Source organism: Stenella coeruleoalba (assembly GCF_951394435.1).
Source record: "Stenella coeruleoalba genome assembly, chromosome: 2".
Lineage (NCBI taxonomy): Eukaryota > Metazoa > Chordata > Mammalia > Artiodactyla > Delphinidae > Stenella > Stenella coeruleoalba.
Window position 1 is genome coordinate 1,248,162 of NC_137147.1, and position 26,596 is coordinate 1,274,757.

Here is a 26,596-nt window from a genome sequence, read left to right on the forward strand (position 1 = left end):
CTCTTTGATAAATACTTAAAAGTAGGACTCCTGGGTCTTACGGTCGGTGTATGTTTAACTTTGAAGAACCTTATCCTCCACAAAACACTAGCCCCGCTCTGCACTCCCACCAGCAGTAACAGTGTTCCTGTTGCTCCACATCCTTGCCAGCACTGGGTATTTTCAGTTTTTTGGATTTTAGCCATTCTAATAGGTCTGCAGAGGTACGTCACTGAGATCTTAACTTGCATTTTCCTAATGACATATGATGTTGAACACCTTTTCATTGGTTTACTGCCATCCATATTTAATTTAGTTGCTTATTTTATTGAGTTTTAAGAGTTCATTACACATTATGAACAAAAGTCCTTCCTTAGATACATATTTGCAAATATTTCCTCCCCGTGTGTAGCTTGTCTTTTCGTCCTATTAACAGGGTCTTCTGCAGAGCAGGTTTTAATTTGATGAAGTCCAAATTATCAATTTTTTCTTTCAGATTATGCTTTATTGCATCTACAAACTCATTGCCAAACCCAAGGTCATATAGATTTTCTCCTGTATTTACTTCTAGAAGTTTTACAGCTCCATAAATCATGACTAGGTCTATGATCTAAGGAGTACTTTTAAGCCCCAAAGCCCCTTTACATGAAAGAGCAGTCAAGTTCAATCAACAAAGCCACATGGCCCCTGGAGAAAGGACCAGACCGCAGGCCTCACCCAGCGCCCCTCCCCCACCCCACCCCCCCCTGCACAGCTATGCCAACCTCAGCGACGCCACGGGACTTCTAGCACTCGGGAGGAGTGCTTCCAAACTAGCTGTCCTGAAAGACCAGCTTTGTTTCTCATTTTGTAAAATGCAAGAGAACTGAGTTACTACAACAATGAAATACAAAAACAAAAGCATATAAAACATAAGCCCAAATTTTTCATTATTAAATTCAAAAGCTATAAAATTACTTTGTCACCCAAGTCTCTAAATGGTCAGCCTTAACTTGTGCACTGATCTGGTCCCAGACCAGCATAGGTACTTCCGCTGCAGAGTCGAGTTTGCACCCAAGGGGCAGCCCAGCAAGCCCCCCACCGTGTGTGTGTGGAAAGGACCGAGTGGGGCAGGACTTTCCTCAGTGCCCAACAGGAACTAGCAAGGATGTCCAGCTGGTCCCGACTTGGGGTGAGGCCTGGGTAGACATGCACGGCAGGCTTGCTGCCTGCTGTTCAGTCCTACTGCCCAGGAAGGCTTACTGTGCCGGGAGGTACCTAATGAGAAATTCAGAGAGCACCACCTGTCAGGAATCTACTTTGCACAGAAAAGTAAAACAGGCAGGGCAAGGGAGAGCGAGCACCTCCAGGACCAGAGGTGTGCGCCTGCATTTTAAGCACGGCGTCAGACACAGCTCCTGTTGCTAAACGGCTGTACCAGCAAAACGACAGCGAGCAGCAGCTCCCACTCTATGATGACCTCAGCAGCCTTACCTCTATGACATCCTCCACGCTGAACTGCACGTCAAATGTGAGCTCCATGTCATGCTCCGGCAGGAGAGGGGCCCCTGTAGTCGGATTCCACCCCAAACCACAGAGGACTCCAGTATAGCATTTGCCATCTCGATCAACTCTAAATGAAAAGTTTTGAGAAAAGTTAATATTTCAAAATTGTTAAGCCATGGGGTTTTTTGTTTTTGTTTTTTTGAATGGGCAGCCAGAGTTTATTTTATATATACAGATAGTATATATATATTTATTTACTTATTGAAGTATAGTTGATTTACAATATTGTGTTAGTTTCAGGTATACAGCACAGCAATTTGGATATATACACGTATGTATGTGTATATATCCCTCTTCAGACTCTTTTCCCTTATAGGTTATTAGAAAATATTGAGGGGCTTCCCTGGTGGCGCAGTGGTTAAGAATCCGGCTGCCAATGCAGGGGACACAGGTTCGAGCCCTGGTCCGGGAAGATCCCACGTGCTGTGGAGCAACTAAGCCCGTGCGTCACAACTACTGAGCTGGCACTCTAGAGCCCGCAAGCCACAACAACTGAGCCCGTGTGTCACAACTACTGAAGCCAGCGCTCTAGAGCCCGTGAGCCACAACTACTGAGCCTACATGCCACAACTACTGAAGCCCACGCACCTAGAGCCCATGCTCCACAACGAGAAGCCACCGCAATGAGCAGCCCACGCACTGCAACGAAGAGTAGCCCCCGCTCGCCGCAACTAGAGAAAGCCCGTGCGCAGCAATGAAGACCCAATGCAGCCAAAAATAAATTAATTAATTTAAAAAAAAAAGCAAGCCCTGCTCACTGACACACTTCTCTTTACTAAAGCCTCTAGGAGTTCCTGTCTGATCTTGGCACGAGAAAGAGCCACCGCTGCAGTCTACCTCGTGGCACCATCGCCAGTGGGACGGGCATGGTTTCCCACTGACAACCGGTGCCAGGAGACTTGGTGTCACAACCACAGCCCATTGACAACAAGACGGCCATCAGCGCGGTGCTGATGCTGGGCCTCCACTCCACCTCCACTTTGATCCCTTGCCCCACTTCAAGCCACACTCCCGTGTGAGGCTGCAGGTCCTTGTCAGCTCTCGGAGCTTCTTTCTACACTGAGTCTCAGCGCAGCTCCGCAAATAACCATAATGCCTCCCTCAATCACACAGAAGCTGGGGGAGGTGCGGCTGGCCTCCAGACCTGCCAAGGACACTTTTCCATCAGCGCTTTCTCTCCAAAAGGGGGGAGGGGCCCCGTTTCTCCCACTGGGTTCGCATCTTACCAAAGCCTGGGACAAGACAAGGGAGCACCCCATACCTGAGCTCCATGACTGGTGCAAACAGCATGCTGAGGAGCGCAGGAAGGCCGGGGATGTGCGGCATCAGCGAGGTCTCCCTCAGCAGCATGGTGGACCCTGCGGACAGTCACGGCCAAGGGCAGCGCTGGGCTCATCGTAATGAGTGTGCCATCTTCCCTCCCCACAACTCCTCCTTGTCCTCAGGCCTCCCTCCCTGTGTTGAGTCTGTCCCCAAAGATGTGCCCCAGCAGAGACGTGCTCCCTGGTGTCGGTCCCCACAGCACCCCAAGAGGAACCCCTTATCCTAAGGCTCAAGCTTTGACCCCGTCTGGGGACCCGTCCTGTCTGGTTACTCTCGCCTTTCCTTTCTCCTCCTTAGGCTATCGGGTTTGTCCCTGGGCCAAGCTCTTGGATTTGCTCTCCTTCGTGGCCAAGCACAGTGGAATGAATGGATGACCAAGGAATCAATCCACGCATCCCTGCACAGCGGGAAAGGTGAAGATGCTCCAGTTCTTCAACTCCCACCAGCCAATGTACTCAGGGAACAGTCTAAAACATGGCACACAGGCGTGAGGCTGTTCACTGATTACAAGACCAACTGCTCCGGGAACTGGAGTCAAGGCGAAGAAGAGAAGAGCAACACCGCAGGGACAGCAGGCCTTCACTCACCGGTGGCGTTAACCGAAAGGGAAGCTGCAACCAGCATCCTCTGGTGGAGGTCCTCGGGGCTGTCGCTGATGATGACAGAGTTGATGCTCTCCTTCTCAATCCGAACACGCCTGAAAGGAGAGCTGTCGGGAGACGGCTGCTCCTCCACCCGCGAGGCAGTGAGTGATGCCAAACCCGCGAGGAACACATTTCAAAGACAGTCCAACATGCAAACACAGGCCCAACAAGCGCAATACACCACGGCCCCGTCTGCACTGAGCCTCCTCACGCTGGAGCCCTGGGACTGGTCCTCCACCCCTTCCGCTCTTCCACCCCTCGTGTGATCCCAGCCATCCCTGGACCCACGTGCTGACGCTGCCCGAACCTCTCCCTGCGCCCCAGACCTCTGTGCCGTGGCCACCCGCCCCCTTCCCCCCTCAGCGGAGCCCAGCAGGGCGCCCTCCACTCCCGCTCCTCCCCCATCACCAGCTCTAATCAGGCACCGGCCTGTTGGGTCCACACCGAAAGCCCTCACAAAGCTGCCCGCTTCTGCACCTCCTGCCGTGGACTCGGCACGGTCCACGGTGCTCCTGCTGTGGAGCGCAGTGTGAGCAGCCTCAGAGGTCTGCGCCCACCCGAGCGTCCTTCATGCTGGAGCTCTGCACACTTTAAAGTGCTCACAGAGCACCTGGACACCTTGTGAAAATGCAGGTTCGAAAGGTCTGGGTGGGGCTGAGCCCTGCATCTCTAACAAGCTCTTGGGGACGCGTCTGCTGCTGGTCCTGGAGGAGACTTTGAGAAGCCAGGGTCTACCCTGTAGCCGAAGTGACCATTTAAAGTGCACACAGGGCTTCCCTGGTGGCGCAGTGGTTGAGAGTCTGCCTGCCAATGCAGGCGACATGGGTTCGAGCCCTGGTCTGGGAAGATCCCACATGCCGCAGAGCAACTAAGCCCATGCACCACAACTACTGAGCCTGCGCTCTAGAGCCCGTGAGCCACAACTACTGAGCCTGCGCGTCTGGAGCCTGTGCTCCGCAACAAGAGAGGCCGTGACAGTGAGAGGCCCGCGCACCGCGATGAAGAGTGGCCCCCACTCGCTGCAACCAGAGAAAGCCCTCGCACAGAAACGAAGACCCAACACACCCAAAAATAAATAAATAAATAAATAAATTTATAAAAAATTTTAAAAATTAAAAAATAAAGTACACACAGTGAGGCTTCCCACGTGGCTCGTGAGGCTCTGCAGCCCCCGCACTTTCCTTCCACTTCCTCAGAGGTGACCCAAGGCCCATATGCCTGCTGCTGGGATCCTCCCCACCCAGCCCTCACCCTGCCTGCCCTGACAGCTGGACTTCTCCTGGTCTAACTCCTCTGCAGGCTTCAGGTCTGATTTCCCTGGAAAATCTCGACGGCCTTCCGACTGTGGACAGGGCCCCTCTTAGATGCCTTCTTGATGTTCCATGGCCCCTAACAAGACCCTCATCAACCTATCTTGAAATAAGTGGCTTTCTCTGTCCTACCCTCTGCCCACTGGACCCATAATCTGGGGGAGGACACCAACTGTGTTTGTTCACTACTGTTCTCCCCAGCTGCTCCCAGGACACAGGGGGCACTCACAGACCTGCTGAATGTATAACAATTACAGTAAGAACAGAGAAAACGAAGGCTTTGATGAAAGATACTCCAACATGTCTTATACAGAATGGCTTTCACATAAGAGAGAATGGGAACCGCAGGTTTGGAGCTAGTGGAGAAGCTGGAAGGAGTCAGAAAAAGTATCACATTCCTACAGGTCAGGTATAAATAAAAGTTAGTTTCTGATGAGCTCTGTAAAAAGAGGACCAGAGAAAAAAACTTCATGGGAAACTTAAGTTAATCATACCTGAACTTGGATATTCTGGTCAGACTATGACACTTCAGTTCATAAGGGTTAAAAGGCCCATGAAGTATTGCCTGTACACATAAAATATACAAGATGTTACCAGTAAGTAAAATGTCACTTCACATACATTTTAAAAATCCAAAAGCCAGCTCATAGTTTAAAAAAAGAAAAAAGCTACACCTTCGTCAGTCATAACATCTTTGAGATTTAATGGGAGAAAAATGCCTTAAAGGAGGTATTTTTCTGGTATGCAACTGATTCCTTCCATGGTTTCGCTAACCTTCCTCTCTCTATATATATAAATACATACACATACTTTGGTCAAAAAAAGGAAACACTGCCAAAGACTTCAGTGAAAGTATTCTTTTCATGGCAGCAGACTATTCCAGTTAAATAAGCAGGTCTACGACCCCACAGCCAAAGGCTGGGGCAGTGTAAGAGTGAGTCCCCATCAGCCCTCCTCCAAACGGGCCAAGTGACTAGAGCACCTCCACGGGACGAAGCTAAGCCTTGACGCTGGTTCTCAAAAGCCCACACACCGTGCTTCCCCTTGCTCTGATAGACAAGCACTGGTCGCTGTGACTGAAAATGTTGCCTGCTGTCCGACTGCCTGGTTTTTGTTGCAAATTCCTATACGTCCTGGCTTCTCCTTCGCCTCTTCGGAGCAGGCCCTCAGAACTACCTGAGGCGCTGCCTCCCAGGCTTCGAGTCCTCAGAAGGTCTGCCCATAAAATACGATCCTCGACTTCCAGCCTGTGCATTGTTGTCACTCAACATCGCCTTTGGAAAGGTTAGTTTTAAAAAAGAACTAGTCATGGGACTTCCCTGGTGGTCCACTGGCTAAGACTCTGCGCTCCCAGTGCAGGGGGCCCAGGTTCAAGCCTGGTCAGGGAACTAGATCCCACATGCTGCAACTAAGACCTGGAACAGCTAGCTAGCTAATTAATTAATAAATAAATAAAATTTTTTTTTTTTGGGAAGAAAGGAAGAACTAGTCAAAGCATTGCTCTATACTAAACCCTGGGTTTTGGTCTTACTAATATAGGCTCTGTTGTGAGAAAAGTAACAGTTAAAAACCAGTAAAGAGGGACTTCCCTGGCGGCACAGTGGTTAAGACTCCACCTGCCAATGCAGGGGACACAGGTTCGAGCCCTGGTCCGGGAAGACCCCACATGCCGCGGAACAACTAAGCTCGTGCACCTCAACTACTGAGCCTGTGCTCTAGAGCCCATGAGCCACAGCTACTGTAGCCCACGTGCCACAACTACTGAAGCCCACGTGCCTAGAGCCCGTGCTCCACAACAAGAGAAGCCACAGCAATGAGAAGCCCGTGCACCACAACAAAGAGCAGCCCCCGCTCACCACAACTAGAGAAAGCCCACGCGCAGCAACGAAAACCCAACACAGCCAAAAATAAATTAATTAAAAAAAAAAACAGTAAAGAAAAAAACACCATGACTACCAGCTACAATTCAGCTTATAAATGTAGAATGATTTTTTTTTAATTTTAACTGTATTTTAAAATAACTCCTATAAATTACCTTGCAGTTTGGGTTACCCAGTTTATTGGAAGAAAAGCTCTCTAACAAAATCCGGATCAGATACTTTTTGTCGTCTTTCAAGGGGGATGGCACGGACATGTCTGTCACATATTCTGCTGATTTGGAAAAGAGACTCTTGAGAACTTCATGGCTTTGCTGAACAAAATAAGAAAAGTTCATTTTGCTAAAAGGAAAACCAGTACTAAAAGCACTTTATTCCAAGCTAATCAAAGTATTTCATAGGCATGACCTTACTCTTAGGTGATCTTTAGATTATTAAGGTATCAAAAGATAATTTTCTCAAGTACATTTTAAAATTCAAACAAAAGAAATAAAACAGAATGCATTAAAGGCTCAATTCATTAGCCTTTACTACCTTTCAGCCATCAAATAACTGAAAAGAGTGAGAAAAAGAATTTTTTGTATACAAAATGTCAGTTTCGGGCTTCCCCAGTGGCGCAGTGGTTGAGAGTCCACCTGCCGATGCAGGGGACACGGGTTCGTGCCCCGGTCCGGGAGGATCCCACATGCCACGGAGCGGCTGGGCCTGTGAGCCATGGCCGCTAAGCCTGCGCGTCCGGAGCCTGTGCTCCACAACGGGAGAGGCCACAACAGTGAGAGGCCCGCATACCGCAAAAAAAAAAAAAAAAAAAAAAAAAAAAAAAGTCAGTTTCATATTGGGAATATTACCAGGATCCCCGGAAGTGTTTTCCCACATGGAAACACAACCCAGCCAGCTCTAGAGTGACGTTTTCCTGCTTGTTTGTCCCTTGCCCAACTCAGCACCTCATCCCCAGCAGAAATTACAGAAGGAAAAACAAACCACCTTCAACATGAGCCTCAATGTGGCACCTCAAACCTTCAGATCAAGAAAAATAGCTTCAGAACTGATTTTGAAAGAAACAGCTGAAAGACATTTTGAAATGTTCAAAATACTTGAAACTAATATTTTATATGATTACTTTCCTTAGGGAGATAAATCTTGGAATCCATTTTTTTAAAAATCCCCAAACAGAGAACATTTTCAATATAATCTTCATTCCAAGAAAAAAAAAACAGCTCCATAATCAGAAACCAACAAGAACAGCACTTGACCACCATAATTTGGTCTCAAAGAAACTTGAAGACATTTACGAGGGCACCACAGACCTCAACACACTGAACACTGTCCAGCTCTTCACCCCCCAATATCCTGAGAGAGGAAAAGGGCCCCCCTTCTCTCTCACTCCCCCGCCCTCTGCACACACACACTCAGACACACACACACGCTCCTAAAAGGAGGACGGAAGTGCACACCTTGGACTCATAGGGCTCCTCGGCCAGCTCGGCATAGCCCTCCTTGACGAGGACGTCTCGCACGTTGACGGCGTCCTGCAGCGCCGAGGAGAGGTAGGCGTCCACATGTAGGACGCCGTGCACCACGGAGAAGACCTTCACGAGGAGGGCGCGGCCACTGACCAGCGAGGAGAAGCGCCGGCTGGCCCTGCCGCTCCAGTGCTCGCCGCACACCCGACACCTCGCGGATGGGCGCATCTTGCAAATCTTAAACTCCAAAGCCTACGGGACAGAAGTGCACAGCTGAGCCAGTTTATAAATGTGTGAGACACTCACCCCAAATACCACTGAAAAGTGACCCTGGTGCTGGGATCCTCACCAGCGATCTCCTACAAATCCTACTGAAAACACTTTCAGGGTAAGTGAGGATTTCATAGGTAAAAAAAAACTTGTTTTTCCTTTTCGAAAACAAAAAAAGTTTAGAATAACTTTTAGAAAGTGCATGTGGAAAAGCATTAGAAATTACTGCTGAATTAAAACTACCTTTTTTTGCTAAGTGTGAAACACTCCATATATTTTAACTTGCTCCAAAAGCAGTACTAGCAAAAATATCTACAGCAATATATTTTGGGGAAAAAGCAGAAACCAAATTCGGAGAGCACGACAAAACGAATGCCAGCCCTCTGGGCCTTGGCCCTGTCCATAAGCTGAGGGGCAACCACATGGCCTCCAGAACCCTTCTAGCTTTACGCTCTCAGACCACAGGAGCGTCTCGACCTTACCTGAAAGGGAAGTTCAAGAAACTGACAGGGAATCTCCATTAAGACGTCCAGAGCTACGTGCGCTCTGTTTCCATAGTCTACAAAGAACACCTAGAGGATGAGGAAAGTGCCTCGGTTAGTACAGGCCCAGGCAAACACCGTGTGCCACCAACCACGGCCACGCGACCGTCCATCCCAGCTGTCGTCACAGGATTCCTAGGAACTGGGGCTTAAATCCTCACGTCACTGAGGGAAGTAACTTTTCTACTAGACCACTTTTCTAACCGTAATTAGTTTATATTTAATTTCCACTTGAGATTAGAAAAGACTTTCTATCAACTGCTATAAGTCTGTTTCATTTCCCTTTCAGTGATTTGTTACAGAAAAACATACCTCAGCAGAATTTCCAGAAACATAAAGGATTTGTGCTCTGAAGTAGCTTTCTTTATCAAAATCAGCAAAAGGAGCCAGACAGACCAAGTCCGGATGTGGGTGAACGGGCAAGGGCACCAGCTTCAGACGGCTGATTTCAGCAGTAAGCTTTTTCAGAATCTCTGAGCTTTTTTCATCAATCCTGTATCCCCAAAAGTGCCCCACTTCAACCACCTAAAAACAAGGAGGAAGAGCAGAGATGAACTCTAGAGAGGATTTCCGTCAAGAGGCACAGACTCTCAAACTGCAGCCCTGGCATTCCACCCTACTACACGTCACAAGCCAGATTCCCCGGTCCCTAAGTATTCTACGGGGGAGGGGGTGCCCGGGTTGAGTGAGGTGAGGAACGCTGTCTGGAGGCACAAGACTTGCGGGCACACAAGCACTGTAGGCTCTGGGGGGCACGTGAGAGCAGGGCTGTTCCATCCCTGACCAGACCCCAGGGGCCCCAGGCGCCCTCTGGGTGGCGAGGGCTGGGTGCGGGGTGAACGCACAGCCCCCTGGAAGAGCAGTGAGGGGACGGGAGAGTGGATGTCCTCGCCTGCTGCCGCTGCAAGAGGGCCAGGGCCGCACTGCTGGAGCTCTCCGGTCTCCTGGCATCAGGTTTCTAGGGGAAGTCTCCCAGTGAAGGGTAACTACGGACTTACCAGGAAGCCCGATGCATTTTAACTGAAATTTTATTTTGAAGGAGTAAAAACTATACCCCAATGAATAATGGTGCCAATGCTAGTTTTGTGGATGTAAATTGAATTACACAAGCAAACAGCACTATGCCAATTAACATTTTTACATGTATCTTGTCGCCAAAACTGATTTTAAAATGTACTAACATTTTAAAAATTAAACTTTGACTCTAGAATGAATATTTGTGTTTACACATTTGTGTTACAGCCACGTTTCAATTCAGCAAGTGAGGGTAATTCAAGCTCACCCGGATTTGCGACAGGTAACCCTTAAACCAGGCAGGTTTGCTCTGCGAGGGTCCGCTCACCCGGATACTTTTCAACAGTAAAGACTACAGGACTGCACGGTCTGTGGCTGGGCGAATCTGAGGATGCGGTGGGACCACGGATACGGAGGGCCGACAGTGAGTTACCCATGGATTAGCCCCACACTGTTCAAGGGTCCAGTGGAGATGACTAAGGTACACAGGCTGTGGGCGAGTGTCTCTATACATCCACTATCTCATGTATACAACACGACAGCTCTAGATTAAGAAGACAGAAAAGCACTGATGACTGGACCACACCACTCTTACCTCTGTAACATCAATTGTTAAGAAGAGATCTGTCATCAGCTGGGATCTGTCTAACGTGTTGAATGAGACTTGCACAGGATCAACTGTCTGCTTCTGGAAGTCCACATTCACCCTATTTAACACATTTTAAAAGGCAATAAAAGTATTACAAAGAAAACATGTTTACATATATGAAGTTACTGCTTGAACTATTCCACTGTTTCTATAAGAAAAGAACATTTTAATAAAATACCTAAAGCCAGAGATGACGAACGAAGTCAATCTTATCTGAAATGTGAGTTTCTGATGGCTTCCTGAGCTGCCCTGGGGGAGGGTGTGTACCCCAGTAGTTACATACTACCCTTCAGGAATATATTCTAAAGGTCAAGACTGTTACGGAATATCTACTTTTTTTTTTTCCCCCGGAATATCTACTTTTAAGGATATAAATTCTAAATCTAGGACCCGCAATGTTTCCTAACTTGTGGTTTCAGAGGTGACTGACTCTGACTTTTAGAAAACTACAAGAATCTAAGCCTATTTAATGTTGTTAGGAAACACATACATGATTTTCTAATAACTGAAGAATTATCATTCATCCCTTGAAGCAATAATATAATAGATGCTAAAATTCCAGGAGATGAATATAAATTGATAAAAAGTTTCCTTTCCTAATAATTTTATTCTTAAATGAAGAGGAAGAATTATAAGAGATCTGATCCACCTCTCTTCCCAATTTTCCAACCCACTTATTAAACAAGAGTGACTCAGGCTAAGTTACCCAGCAAGACAGGCCTACTCCACGTTATTACAGACTGAACCCACTCAACTCCCAAACTCGCAGAATCAAACCATCCCACACTGGATGAAACTCGATGGAACATACTTCCCTACCTCAACAATTCCTCAAATCCCTGTCAAATTCCTCATGGGGTTAAAAAGATTACCAACAAGAAAAGATGCGGGAGAATTCCTACATACAGCACTGCGTGAATATGACTAAAAGGCAAAGTAATCTGTCAGAAACACTGAAGGACGATTTAATTTGGTCCAAGAGAAGCCAGCCTGCGAACTGCACAGCAGCTGCCTGGGGGCCAAGCAGACCCGTGCAGGCAGTCCGGCCCCCCCACCCTGCTCAACAGGGACGGGTGGCCTGTGCTGGCAAGCGGCGGGCTGCTCGCAACTGCACCTGCGTCTTGTCCCGCTGCTGGCTCTGCTAAAGGCAAGGGAGACTCTCCTCTGCTTAGGAAGAGAAAGGCAGTAACTGTAAGGAGGAAGAAAGGAAACTAACATTAGGGTCAATCCCTTCGATTTAAACTGAAAATGACACAAATGGTTCTACCCAATCCTCCAAACAGCCTTGTACAACAGGTATCATAGCTATTAAACAGATGAAAACACTGAGGTTCAGAGAGGTCAAGTAATGTGCCCAAGCACACACAGCTAGATGATGAAACCAGGCTACCACGCCAGTGCTTTTAGTGTGAACTTAAGCAAGGTTAAACAGTTGTTTAAAAATAATATTGAGAATGTGAAAGCAGGTGGACAGAGTTGTGCCCGCCTCCCTTCTGGAAATACCTGGTATTCCTGAGCTTGGAAACAGCCCCTCCTTGCACCTTCCCTTCAATCTCCTCTGCAGAATGAACACTGAGTTCAAGGGAAATTTTCAGCTGAGACATCTTAATGGCCATATACACTGCAGGAAGAGTTTTAAACCTCTCTGTTGGATTGCGTGAAAACTCCACAAAGGCTCTGTTCCACAAATGTAAATAAAAAAATAAGTTTATGAGGCATGTTAATTTCTCTCAAGTTTAGACAGAGATTTTCAGTAACACCTCTCTTCAAAATACCAGCAACTCTTCCTTCAATAATTAATCAAGAAGACTTATTTAAGGGAAAATTATTCACTTAAGAGAAATAAAAGTTACAATGACATACCATTAAATTAAAACCAAGTATCATTCTCATGTATTACTCAGTATAATGCAGAATAAAGATTAAGTTCAAAAGGAATTTTCAGCTAAGAAATCTTAATTCTCATCATTAGAACAAAGTGACAGATTCAGGTTTTTGTTTTCTTCTATTTTATTGTAAAATAAAAATCAGACAGAGAAAAGCACACAACTGAGTAGTTCAGTGATCTTTCTGATCTCCCTCCAAAAAACCATCCAGTTTATCACCCAGTAATGTTGAGGCATGCCCCACCTTACGACCCAACCACATCGCAGTGTCCTATTATCATATTCCTCCCTCTGGGGGAATAAGAATCAAACATGCGGTAAGGGGACTTTCCTGGTGGCTCAGTGGTTAAGAATCTGCCTGCCAATGCAGGGGACATGGGTTCGAGCCCTGGTCCGGGAAGATTCCACATGCCGCAGAGCAACTAAGCCCGTGCACCACAACTACTGAGCCTGCGCTCTAGAGCCCGTGAGCCACAACTACTGAGCCCGTGTGCCACAACTACTGAAACCCGCGCACCTAGAGCCCATGCTCCGCAACAGGAGAGGCCACGGCAATGGGAAGCCCACACACCGCAACGAAGAGTAGCCCGCGCTCGCTGCAACTAGAGAAAGTCCGCGCGCAGCAACGAAGACCCAACGCAGCCAAAAAATAAATTAATTAAAAAAAAAAAAAAACGTGCAGTAAGGGTGCCTGCCAGACACTTCCTGGTAAAAAGGAAAAAGTCTTCAAGTTTACATTTGTTTGTATATGCATGTCAACACCTCCCGGAGCAAAACATCATACTCAGAAAAATAGACTTATGACTGCTTCAACTATGGTCATGGAAATGTGTGATTTGGGGTGACCTGGAAGGACCCTGAGCTGATGAAGAGCAGCCTGTCGCGTCCCATCCCGTCCCGTCCTCCAGCCTCTCTGCGGCCTCCTGTCTCCACCGCACTGTCCCCCTGCCCTCGGCTCCCTTTCAAGCCTCCTCCACTGACCCTGGGTGAGCTCACAAGTGAGCACGTGCAGTTTCCTCCTGGCCTCAGCTCCCTTTATTCACTTCCATTTCTGCCATCTTTCTCTAGAAGGAGCCCAAGTCTCTCCTTAGAAATAATTTCTTTCAAATACTCTAGAGCACATTTCCAAGACTCTCGTCTTCCCTGAGTATTTTCAACTCAACACGTGGCGAGAGCCAAACCCGCGACATTCCCCACGCCCCCCTCAGCCCCCAGCCCTGCCCTCCTGTCCACTCCCCCCGGCTGAAGTCCTGGCCCTCGTTGGCTCCTATCTCATCTTGGTCCTCCACGGGCCATCAACAGCCGAATCCAAGAGCTCTTCCCTCCCATCCGCTGCCTCCTTGGACGACCTCGGCTTGGACGACTGCCAAGTTTATGCTGGACGGCTTCGTCTCCTCTTCATCACTCCCCAATTAAGTTCTACAAAACACAGTTCTAGTCAGAACACCCAGGGCTCTCTAAATACCCACTACTGGCGTTCATACTCGTCAGCTGGCTACAAATACCATCTGAAAGACAGCGCCTGACGCCCACTCTTCAGACTCAATCTGACACAAAACCAGCTCCCGGCAAGAGGGCTCTGGCTGCGCCTGGCACACACCCTACGCTTTCCCAAACCACAGCTCTGCTCACACTGGGCTCCTGCCCCACCTGCCAGGGCTGCCTCCCCTCCAGGCCCCTCCAACTCCTCCAGAGGAAGGCCCAGGTGAATGTCACTGCTCCTACTCCGAGCCTCCCTCAGATACGATATCTTCTTCCAACCCCCCAGGCCTCTCCCAGGACACTTCACGATGGGCAAACATCTGTGGAACTGATTTTACTCTCCATGCCGACCACTAATTTGAAAATGTCTCACAGGAGGAAACGTGCGCCCACGTATGGCCTGTGCTCCAGTGCCCTTGGTCCTGCACACAGCAGGCCCTGCTGGATCCCAAGGGGGAGGACAGTCTTGACTCAGCAACTATTTTATGTCATTCTCTGCCTTTAATACTTGATGCACAGGACTGGTATCACCAGAAGAACACTGTTACATCCCCAAGTAATTGGTATGACATTGGTATTATGACTGAACACCAGAAATCTATGAGGAATCGAATAAAATATAATTAGAATACCTATATAGATAACCCTGACAGAAAGAAGAAGAAATGAACACCAAATGCAATCCAGCAGTGAGGATTAACGAAAGAGGCTGCTGCAAGCTTAGCGAGAGCCCAGACTGCACCATCCAAATCAGCACGGAGAGCACCCACGCACGCAGAGCTGCAGGCTCAGCAAGGCAGATGGACTTTCCATATTCAAGAAAGATGGTGTAGCTACGAGGATCCAATTTTTAAGTAAGTAATTTTGTATATGTGATTAAGAATTTGACTGCTAATTTATACAAGAATGTTTAAGAAAACCTGAGACACCGTACGTTTAATTAAATCCGTACCAGTTGTTAGGAGCACCTAGAAAGACTTCACTTACTAGGGTTACACACTTGCCACGTGAGGCATTTACATGCGCACAAAGAAAATCAGTATGTTAATCACAGGAATGGAACTTAAAATGTGCGAGGCAATTAATCCAAAATTTAAGCAGAACGAATATGCTCAACTTGAGTTATTGGACATTAATCAAAGAAAACTAAAAGTATTTCTTATTTACTAGATTTACAAAACTCTGTAAATTAATAAAATGTGTAGGACACGAGAAAATTTTTTCCAATTTTTTTTGCGGTTCGCGGGCCTCTCACCGCTGTGGCCTCTCCCGTTGCGGAGCACAGGCTCCGGACGCGCAGGCCCAGCGGCCATGGCTCACGGGCCCAGCCGCTCCGCGGCATGTGGGATTCTCCCGGACCGGGGCACAAACCCGCGTCCCCTGCATCGGCAGGTGGACTCCCAACCACCGCGCCACCAGGCAAGCCCCCAATTTTAAAAATTAAAAATCAATTTAAAAACCCTAATAGCCTTTTCTGTGCATAAGCATTCTCTCTTGGAAATGAAAACTCAAAGTGATACTCCAAAACACACCACTTACTCCTTATCTGCAATTAGAATAGGCCAAATGTAACTGAGTTTTGCAATATTTGTCTTCCAAAAATATTCAGAACATCTAAGTTCTAAATAACTATAAGCAGATAAACTCTCCTGCAGGCATCTCTGGCGGCTGGCAACTTACTGTGAAATCTCAGATGGACACACCCGAGTGCAGGGCACTTCCAGAGCACCAACCCTGAACCTCATCACGCCAGCCCTGAACCTCATCACACCAGCCCTGAACCTCATCACGCCAGCCCTGAACCTCATCACACCAGCCCTGAACCTCATCACGCTACTGAACCTTCTCGGCACCAGACGTCCTTTAGGAGGAACGTGGTTGAAAGAGAAGATAAACTGCTCCTGACAACAAGATAAACCACAGCTGTGCTTTAAGAGCTGTGTCCTCAGCAGCCCGTCTGACGACCCATTTCCACATGCTCCCAAGTTGAAAGAATCAGCCCCTGTAAACATAAAATCTCGTGGTTCTTTCGTAATTGCGGTGGATTACAAAAATACACTACTTACTTTGCACCATCAAACACGATGGATCTGACTTGGCCGCACTGTCTAAAGAGAGACTGCAGCTGTTTATAGTAGAGAAATCCATAGGGAGGAACGTGCTTCAGCTGTAAAACACCACACTGCATTAACAGGAGCAAACACAGAGCTCACAGTCATAATGTTCACAAAAACAGAGCACGCTGTCTTTAAGCACAAGACGTAGACCCGACAGCAGGGTATTTAAGGACTAATGACTTCTAAATTATAATAAGTTTTAATAATACATGTTAAACAAAGGCTAATTCTTCCCCTGTTAAAAGAGTCCAAAAGTCTGATACAGAAAAGTTAAGACTTATTTTTCATTTTTACCTTAAAATAACCAAGCTGACTAAATACATCTTTTTAAAACATAGTATTTCTATACAGGCAACAGGAGGAACTTAAATGTTAAAGGGAAATGCACCACTTGGTGGAGGAGGGGGTGCGTCCTCGCCCCGCAGGCTGCACTAACAGGAAAGGAGCTACAGCAACCCCTCCCTGTCCGAGTGCTTTCTCCCTCCCATCAGGGCAATCTGTGTTCCGAGCTCCGGCGCGAAACTGGGAGTCCCCTGCCCCGTGACCTGCTTATCTCAGAGCCCAGCACAGCTCCGTGAGAGGCAGTGGGCGGCTGAAAAGCAGGGGCTGGGGACTCAGGTCAAAGCTCAAGTCCTGGCTTGTCAGGGTTCTGCAGGCAGCAAGTTATGGAGCCACCCTAGGACCCAACAGCCACATCACTAATCAAGGGGGACAATAAGTCCTCGACTCAGAGAGCCAGTGTGAAGCTCAGAGAAGAATGAGTAAAAAGCACTCGACAAAGGCCCTCTCAGATGATAAGCGCTACGTAAACACTAGCCACACTTAGTTTTTATAACGCACACAGCAGGTAACCTTTTGGCCCCCAGAGTGCAAGGTGAACACGCTGCCTGGCTGGCAAGGTGAACAGGCTGAAGGAGGCAAGCACAGTCCACGTCTGAGGAAATGTGCGGTGGGGTCCCTCCCCTGGTGCACAGGTCAGGAGGGAGCACCACCAAGGCGTGAGAGGAAGCCAACCAGAAGGGCTTGGTCCACCATGACGGTCAGTCCAAGCAGAGGCCCAGCCACACCTCCTCGAGAGCAAAAAGGATCTAATGACTGCCCCTTCAGGTAAAACCCGCCCCAGGTACAAATTGCATCTCAGCTGCCTCTCGGCCCCAGTGTGAGCACCAGCTCCTCTCCAGTGCTCTGCAGAGACCCTCTCCCTTGTGAACTCTTACTTCTTCAGTAACAGTGTGACGGAAACAACAAGAGGAGTAAGAGCTGGCAATGCTGGCATGTTTACTTTAGGCCAGGAACTCTGCCACGTGCTCTATACCCCCTTTTTATTAGATATAGGCCGGTAATGGAACCCAGGGTCCGCTAAAAGCCCGACTGCCAAATGCTTTATTCCAGTTGCCTACCCTGAAGTGATCCTGTACTCAGGTTTAAACAAAGGGTCCACAAATGTTGATCTGATAGTCAGTGCCTGGGACTGACCATCAGATTTGCCCAAAGCTCATGTTAAACACCGATTTCCAGGCCACACTTTCTAGTTCAGATTCTGTGCCATGGGGCCTCAAATCTGAATTTCAAAATAAACACTCTCTAGGCGATTCTATTAAGCATGAATGGGGATCAGAGTTTAAATCACAGTACAAAGGTGCCAACCATATAACTCTTTACTTTGTGTAAAATGAAGTTGTCAATTAACTAAATGTTCTTAAATTTATGGAGAAGTATCTTCAATCCTTCAAAACGGGACATGAGCAGTCAAGGTTAGCCATGAATACCTAACTCTGCAAGGCTTCCTTTTTTTTTTTTTTTAGGCTTTCTTTTTTAAGGCTAGGTCTGCAAAACAGGAAGCGAGACTGAGAAACTAGTGGATGCATGTGAAAAGGTCAGACAAGCCACGAAATTCACTTTAGGGGAAAAAAATCCACTTAGTACTTATAAAAATATAGAGGCAAGTGGGGAAATAAAATGTTCCGTGTTCACCACACTGGAATGAAGCTCATCTGAAAACTGAGCACCCGGCCTCCACCCCAGAGAAGGCTGCCTATCTCTCCACCTACCACAATGGTTGTCTTTGGGTCTTTGCCCGCCAGCTCCCTCACTGCCATCTCTTCGTCGGGGTGCCCAAAAGTAAAGTAATTTGGATAAAAAGCACCTGCCAATACAACCTGGAAGAGAAACTTATTTTCATGAAGTAACAGCATTATTTTATCACTTTATCTCACCAATATACTAATCTCATCCCAGAATATCATCTACAATATAAAAGATGAGCTTAATGTTAAAAAACAAAAAAACCCACTGGACCGTTAAACCAATCAAGCAGAAAGTCACAATTCTGGTTACTTCCCCATAACCAAAACACTTTCTGCATGGTCTTTCCTCCAAGGAGCCTGAGTACTTTTCAGAATGAGGTTTAGAAAACAGTGGTGAGTTGAACAAGGATACAAATGATTGTACACACAGAGCCCCGGGGGTTAGCCAACTTTTTCTACATTTTCCCTGATATACTTACTTCTATGGGTCAGGTCCTTTCCCAAATGTTTAGATAAAATTACAATTAAGACACTTAGATTTAGAGCAGCAGGCTTGCATCGAATATTCACTTCTAAAAGCATGCTGCGAGGAGTCCCTTCTTCAATAAAAATATACTATATGAAACATACACCCATGGAAGAGTCTCTCCTAAACTTCAAGTAATTTTATATCCAGAGGAACACTCCATTTCCCAGCATCCCCCAGTTTACAGGATCCACCTAGAACCCAATTCTGTATGCGTCAGCCAACACACTGACACGTACAAGAGGTACTCCTCCTCTGAGCCCCTACATCAGAAGCACTGGCCACCTTTCTAGGACACACTTCCCTCTACACAATGCCTAGATGGTTCCATCCAACAAGCTAATTTGATCATGGCCTCCAAAGTTAAAATAATTTTTCAGTGCAAGGGAAGAACCACATAATAATGTTAAGAGCATTTATACTTTCTTAAAAGGCAAAACAAAAGGATCTCTCCAGAAGCAGTAATAACATTTAGCAGTCTTTAGAAACACTACTCCAGAGATTAGAAATGGGTCTGGATCATCAACTCAGTGACATGGAAAACCTAAACTAGGTATAAGACCAGAGTTTTTCTTGGTGCCCAAACACAGTATTAACACTATGGACCTAAAATCTCCTATGAGGCATGATTTGTATCAGAAAGGGGAACTAGGGCTTCCCTGCTGGTGCAGTGGTTGAGAATCCACCTGCCAATGCAGGGAACACCGGTTCGAGCTCTGGTCCGGGAAGATCACACATGCCGTGGAGCACAACTAAGCCCGTGCGTCACAACTACTGAGGCTGCACTCTAGAGCCCACAAGCCACAAATACTGAGCCCATGAGCCACAACTACTGAAGCCCGTGTACCTAGAGCCCGTGCTCCGCAACAAGAGGAGCCACTGCAATGAGAAGCCCGCGCACCGCAACGAAGTGTAGCCCCCACTCACCACAACTAGAGAAAGCCAGCGTGCAGCAACGAAGACCCAACGCAGCCAAAACTTAATTAATTAATTAAATAAAATTTTTAAAAAGCCGTCAGATTTCTAATTAATAACTGTAAGCTTTCCAAATCATTAAAAAAAAAGGAGGAGGAAATAAGCACTGTCAAAACCACAAGACCTAATAAGCAGAAAGAACCAGGAAGAGACATCCAGGAAACTCCAGAGTACCTGCAGGATGAATCGCTGCTTGTATGTATACTCTTGGTCCATGACAGGCCGCCGGGAATCAACATACATGTTGAACTGTGAGATTCTAGTCTTCAATTCTTCATATAATTCAGCCACCTGAGAAAAACACATTGGGAGATGATGTCTCCAAGTGATTATATTATTCAGAATAGCGAATGCACTAGAAAAGTAGTACATAATGGGGAAAGCACGAGTATGTCTATGGGATGAAACACTGCAGCTATTAAGAACCATATTATTAGGACTTCCCCGGTGGCACAGTGGTTAAGAATCCACCTGCCAGTGCAGGGGACATGGGTTCGAGCCCTGGTCTGGGAAGATCCCACATGCTGTGGAGCAACTAAGCCCGTGCGCCACACTACTGAGCCTGCGCTCTAGAGCCCGTGTGCCACAACTACTGAGCCCGCGCACCTAGAGCCCGAGCTCTGCAACAAGAGAAGCCACCTCAAAGAAGAGTAGCCCCCGCTCACCGCAACTAGAGAAAGCCTGCGTGCAACAACAAAGACCCAATGCAGACAAAAATAAATAAATAAAAAATAATTTTATTAAAAAAAATCTTCTGTAAGGCTGTAGTATTGATACATACAACTTCTCTAATTAAAAATCAACTAAAAATTATGCAAGTCACTTTCTCTGATCAAAATGCAATAAAAAAATATTAACAAAAAACAAGATACCTGAAAATATTTCTTTCTACCTGTAAACTCAAATATTCTTCTAAAAACTCTGAATCGAGGAGGAAACCAACACTAAAATAAGTTACAGACAGGGAAAACAATGAGATCCCTACACGTCACAAATCAATGAGATGTGCCCCAAACTGTGCTCATAAGAAAATTCACAGCTTTAAATACCTTTAATTAGAAAGACTGAAAGTATTAAGAAATTAAATTCTCATCTCAGTAAGACTAAAAACGTAAACCAAGAGACACAGAAAAACTAAATTAATGGAAAAAATTAAAAATCAACCCTTTGAAATCCTCCACCTTTCCCCTTCCCTCAAAACACCTGCACAGTAAAACTGACAAATCAAACCAAGAGTAAGTTCTCTGAAAATAAAAATAAAACAGATTCAAAACCAAACAAACAAACAAAAAAGACAGATTGTCTTGCAAACTGTGCAGTAAAGGATTAAGTCAGCAGGCCCGGTTATCCACACCCTGGACATTCCAAAGAAAGGTTTGGCTCCTGGCCAGTCACCTCCAGGCCCTTGGAATATCCAGCCTTGTAAGAGTGACTTTGTTTACCTGAGGTCTTGGACACAACAAACAGTTCATGGTAGCAATGTGACTTCTGTATGGTGGGGACATACAGTATCAGTAACCTCTGGAGGGGCTAAAAACTAAGGAAGTTAAGGTCAGCCATGTGGGCACCCCACACTTATGTAACCAACCCTCAATAAAACCTTGGACGCCAAGGCTCGGGACAGCCTCCCTGGCTTGCAGTACTTCACGTGGGTTGTCACACATCGTGCTGCCCAGAAGACTCCACTGGGAGAGGACGGCTGCAAGCTGGCACCTGGTCTCTGTCTCTCCTGGCTCCTCCCCACCTGCCTCTTATCTTTGCTGACCTTAATCTGTGTCCTTCAGCTGTAGTCAACTGTAACCGTGAATGGAACACATAAATTCTACCAAAGCTGGAAACGAGGATGTACTTCTTGGAATACTCTCTGCTACCCTGGGTACTGCTGGTACTTGATAAACATTTGATTAAGTCATCTTTACTTGCATTCAAAGAATTTATAACTTACCTCTCTAATTCTCTTGATCTGAATGTAATTTAACCGTCCCCAGTCAAGTTCATCCTTTAAATACATAAAAGGGTAATATTCAATATTAACGTAACAAATTAGAGCTAATTTGGCTACTGTAATCCATATATCTCAGCTAAAAGTATACACCAAAAAGAAGATACACCAAGAAAAATAACATGGCTGACTCTGTAAAAGGTGACTTTCTCGAGTAACTCCCGTAGTTATTTTAAGGATACATCCAGGCATGGCAAATTTAAACACACAGACCTACCAACAATCTTTTGAACCTAGTCAGTTTAGAAGAAGAACAACACGCAACCACGCCCACCCCAAAAAATGAAGGCTAACAGGTTGGTTTTTTCAAGCCCATTATCTAAAACTTTGCTGAAAACAGCAGAACGAAAAGCTTCGGGTTTCTTAGTTCTGAGCCAACACGCCGAGGCACATCCCACAGGTATTTAGTACTGGCAGCTAAGAGGCTCCTGACACAGGAAGGGTCACTACTGCCCAGGGGTGGGCGACAGGCAGCACGGCTGCCTCTGGGAAGTGACTACAGCTGAAGGTGAGCCCAGGAGCTGCCCTGGACTGCGGGCCCTAAGAACCGTCCACAGTGACCTCCGCTCAGGCTGAACACTGCCGGTTCACACACAGCGCTGAGGCTGAGCTAGAGAAGGCTCGGGAAGCTTCCACGACACAGGCAGCCATCCACAAAGAAACAGCTCACCGACCTTCGGATGCCGCAGCTCTCCTCTTTGTCTGCAAGTCTGCCAAGCCTAAAAACAAATGATCCAGAGTTTCAAAATAAAAAAATTCGGTTAGCGAATAAAGTAAGTCCAATTTCAACACATTCTGACCACAGAAAATTTACAAATTTAATTTTTCCAGTCTACTTCTAGAATTGGACTCCCACCCTCATCTACTTCTCCCAACACAATTTTTTTTTTTTGTCTGTGCCGCAAGGCTTACAGGATCTCAGCTCCCTGACCAGGGATGGCACCTGCGGCCCCTGCATTGGAAGCATGCAGTCCTAACCACTGGACCGCCAGGGAAGTCCCCATCTCCCAACGCACTTTGCTTACTAATGGACATCGGCAACCCTCACAGTGCTTCTGGTAGAGACGGCATGTGCTGACAAGCGGTGGCAGCCGCCTTCACAGCTCACGCTGGGAAAACTTACCCTGAACGCTTCAACAAGCGCAGCACAGTCACTCTTACTGTTGCCACAGAAATCCACTTTGTTCCTATAAACAGACAACGAACAGTGTCACTTGACACCACTAAAACACAGTGACTCTTAAAAATATGAATGTTGGGGCTCCCCTGGTGGCGCAGTGGTTGAGAGTCCGCCTGCCGATGCAGGGGACACGGGTTCGTGCCCCGGTCCAGGAAGATCCCACATGCCGCAGAGCAGCTGGGCCCATGAGCCATGGCTGCTAGGCCTGCGCGTCCGGAGCCTGTGCTCCGCAATGGGAGAGGCCACAACAGTGAGAGGCCCGCGTACCGCAAAAAAACCCCACAACAACAACAACAAGAAAAAAACAAATATGAATGTTAAATACCTATATCCATCAAGATGCTGCCTAAAAGGCATCACAAAAAAATTCTTCAAAGAAAGAGATGCCGCTAACAAGGGAAAAAACAAAGAGAAGATAAGACTGTTGGAGTAGCCTTACATTACCCCCATTCCCGCTTCTCGGCTCCCACACTCACCTATAATAAGACACTCGTCTAGACATCCAAACACATGTCCGAGGACTATGAGTTTACCAAGTTGCTGATTAACAGGAAGCTGGGCTAAAACTCTTCCTAAGAAGGTCAATTCACCATCATGGGGGTTTTCATCTCCTCTCGGCCCACTCACCGCAAGTGCTCCAACCTTTATAAAATAAATCAGTGCAATTAGCAAGCACTGATTTATTCACACTCTTTTCCTCCTTAAGGCAGGAGTTTAAAACAGGAAATGACCAAATTTTGGTGAATAAGGTTCTAAAAGATACCTAAGTCAACTTATGAAAGATTGACACTAAAGTTTTTTAATACGTGTTTTGATACTGAGAGCACATTTTATTCCTTTTTGATGCTGGGAGGTGGTGCTCAAGCCACCCCCACAAAAGTCTCCTGAAGCCCCAGATTCAACGGCCATGGCACGCACAGCACTAAACCAACCTCCAACCGCCACGTCCCGTGGCCACTCACGGCCAAAACATCCAGACTGTGCACAGAAAACGACGTCCTCAACTTGACTAAGTGTATTTTACGGACGCCCAAGCAGGTACCCAAGGTATCAGAGGCAGCCCCAGCTTTGAGTGTCCGAGGCAGAACGTCCACAGCCCCAACAGGCCGGGGCACTGGGCACTGCACGCAGCGAGAGCAGAGCGTGGGTCAGAGGAGAGTCAGAGGACGCACAGGAGCAGAGCAGGGCTTCCAGCAACAGGAAGAGGAGAGGCTAGCATGAGGGTGAAGAGCAGAACTAGAGGGGAAGTGGGGAGAAGGCTCACAGAGCCAGGGCAGGAGAGCAGAGCCCTATGGCTGCCATCTCCTATCCAGCGCTTCTCAGCCCCACCAACAAACAGCAATCCCCCACGGGGGGCGGGGTGAGAGAGTAGGAGCTTCACCTTCAGACAACTAACAAAGCTGGTCTGAACAACATATATAATATCTGGAATCAAAAATTAGTCATGACATGCTTTTCCAAGCAAATGCTGATTATTTACAACTGTCAAAATACCTTAAAGATATCCACAGTATGAAACTTCTAAACTTCACCCAAAAAATCTTAGCTTTTCCTAACACGAACAAGTATCAGATGGTCCCACCTCCTTTAGCAGAAGGATGGTGCGTTCAATGTCACTCAGGCTAGGTGGAGAAAGGGCTGTTGCCAGCAGAGCCCTCGGTTCACCCATATCAAGTAATTTCACTTTCAATATTGTGCTTCCTAATGGACAACGCTGAAAAGAACAAAACTTAAATTCAGAAACAGTAAAAACAAGTAAATCAATTAACCTATTCACATGACTAGTACTTTAGAGAGAGGAGGAGAGAAAAAGAAGAAAGGAAAACAGAGAAAGAGGGGTGGGAGAAGGAGAGAGAGAAATGGGAGATGAAGAGATGGGGGAAGAGAAGGAGAGAGAGAGATAAAGAAGGGAAGATGGAAAAGGGAAAGGGTGAGAAAGAAAGGAGAGGAAGCGGGGAGAGAGGGAGAGAAAGGAGAGAGAGGCAGGAGAGGAAAGACAGAAGCCAGTTCCACAGCATGAACTATAAAAGCACACAGCAGGGCTTCCCTGGTGGCGCAGTGCTTGAGAGTCCGCCTGCCGATGCAGGGGACGCGGGTTCGTGCCCCGGTCCGGGAAGATCCCACATGCAGCGGAGCGGCTGGGCCCGTGAGCCATGGCCGTTAGCCTGCGCGTCTGGAGCCTGTGCTCCGCAACGGGAGAGGCCACAGCAGTGAGAGGCCCGCGTACCGCAAAATAAATAAATAAATAAATAAATAAATAAATAAACACACAGCAGCAGCGTCTGTGGACAGTCCTCCTACAGGGCCAGAAACGTGACATGGGTGTGAAGTCCCTCACTGATGCTTAGTGACTAGAAGCCAGTTCTGTGATTAAAGACGAGTTTGATCAGAAGTGATTTTTCTGGGATCAAAATCATACGACACTCAAAATTATATTAAACTATTCAGCAAAACTGTCTACAAAAAACAAACTATGTCATAAAGATGACCAAAGTTTATTACCAACATCTCAGGAATGACATGGTCGGGGATGGAGCTGTCCCAGAAATCCTTGTATATGAGTCTGTAACAGTATCCTTTAGACACTCGTCCAGCACGGCCTGCAAAGGAGAAACATTCAAACTCTGACGTTAATTACTTTAACACTAGCATAAAGATATACTTAAGAATAACCATTAAATATTAAGAAAAACTTCCGTTATATTCTACCAAACCAGGTCAGTTTGGTAAAAACTTCAGAGTAAGTGTTAGCAGTGATCTTCTATATACAGATTAAGTGCTGACTCCTACTCAGTGATATATAGTGGAAAATCCAATGCATATTTCTAAAGAGAACCACCTTGGCCCCAAAATACAATGGCAATCTAAACATTTTAAATACCACACATCTCCTGCAAATGCATAGTTCATACTGGTAAAAATACAGAGGTCACCAAACAAAAGTAATCAAGCTGGCGAGAGAAGCCCCAGTGAAACAGATGGTTGTTACCCATCCCAACACCTCTGCAAAGGCGTCCTTCAAGACAGTGGCTTCATATGAAATGAGTGATCACACGCAAACAGCTCAAAACCAGGCCTGGACCACGGAGACCATCCTATAAACGACTGTTCTCTTGTGATGGTATTGCTTGTGCAATGGAAACTCCTTTATCCTCAAACACAATAAAATCTGAGAGACAGGAGACAGCTGGGGAAGGGGGATCCTTCACAAATGCTCAGCTTTTAAAAAACAGGGCAGCCCAGGGAGGAGCTTTCCTTCCCTACCTGTGGAGCCTGGAACCCCGTCCCCTTCTGCCCCCACCCACCTGTCCTGCCACAGGAGACTGAGTGCAGAGTCCAGACTGCTGCCTCCGCCACCATCTACCCACCGTATCTTCAAATGACAGGACTGTCTAAATGGAAAATCCCAAGGTAATGACAAAACCAAAATCAACTCCTAGAACTAATCGGTGAAATCAGCAAGTCACAGGGCACAATACCAACACACAAAAATCAATCACATTTCTATACACTAGAAATGAACATGTGAAAACCGGAATTAAAAACGCCATCACAATCACTATAATCCCTCCAAATTAAACTGAATACTTAGGTGTAAATCTAGCAAAACATATACAGGGATCTGTATGCTGAAAATAACAAAATGCTGATTAAACAAATCAAAGACGACCTAAATAAAGGGAGACACACTATGTTCAGGGATACGCAGCTTCATCAGAGCAAATATATCAATTCTCCACAAACTGATGTACAGGTTAACACAATTCCTAGCAAAATCACAGGAG

The 26,596-nt window shown here is 46.7% G+C and overlaps 1 protein-coding gene across 7 annotated transcripts in view; it reads right to left on the reverse strand.

Annotated features, from left to right (window-relative positions):
* Nucleotides 1-26,596, reverse strand: part of TDRD9 (tudor domain containing 9) — a 114,700-nt gene that overhangs the window by 15,198 nt on the left and 72,906 nt on the right. For 3 of the 7 annotated variants that reach the window (XR_013825334.1, XM_079908015.1, XM_079908018.1), the window contains exons 14-33: nt 25,314-25,411; nt 24,394-24,525; nt 23,288-23,453; nt 23,137-23,200; nt 22,755-22,818; nt 22,306-22,350; nt 21,575-21,628; nt 19,804-19,920; nt 18,153-18,260; nt 16,051-16,166; nt 12,120-12,293; nt 10,563-10,674; nt 9,266-9,478; nt 8,894-8,983; nt 8,133-8,393; nt 6,837-6,992; nt 5,296-5,366; nt 3,435-3,544; nt 2,786-2,882; nt 1,453-1,591 (exon numbers count right to left, since the gene is read on the reverse strand). Coding sequence is in view for 4 of the 7 variants with exons in the window: in XM_079908015.1 (XP_079764141.1) it covers nt 1,453-1,591; nt 2,786-2,882; nt 3,435-3,544; nt 5,296-5,366; nt 6,837-6,992; nt 8,133-8,393; nt 8,894-8,983; nt 9,266-9,478; nt 10,563-10,674; nt 12,120-12,293; nt 16,051-16,166; nt 18,153-18,260; nt 19,804-19,920; nt 21,575-21,628; nt 22,306-22,350; nt 22,755-22,818; nt 23,137-23,200; nt 23,288-23,453; nt 24,394-24,525; nt 25,314-25,411 (2,387 nt within the window). In the remaining 3 variants the exon portion in view is untranslated. Of the gene's footprint in view, nt 1-1,452; nt 1,592-2,785; nt 2,883-3,434; nt 3,545-5,295; nt 5,367-6,836; nt 6,993-8,130; nt 8,394-8,893; nt 8,984-9,265; nt 9,479-10,562; nt 10,675-12,119; nt 12,294-16,050; nt 16,167-18,152; nt 18,261-19,803; nt 19,921-21,574; nt 21,629-22,305; nt 22,351-22,754; nt 22,819-23,136; nt 23,201-23,287; nt 23,454-24,393; nt 24,526-25,313; nt 25,412-26,596 lie in introns of those variants that run through there. The other 4 variants (XM_079908016.1, XM_079908017.1, XR_013825335.1 and 1 more) reach the window with 4 other exon arrangements.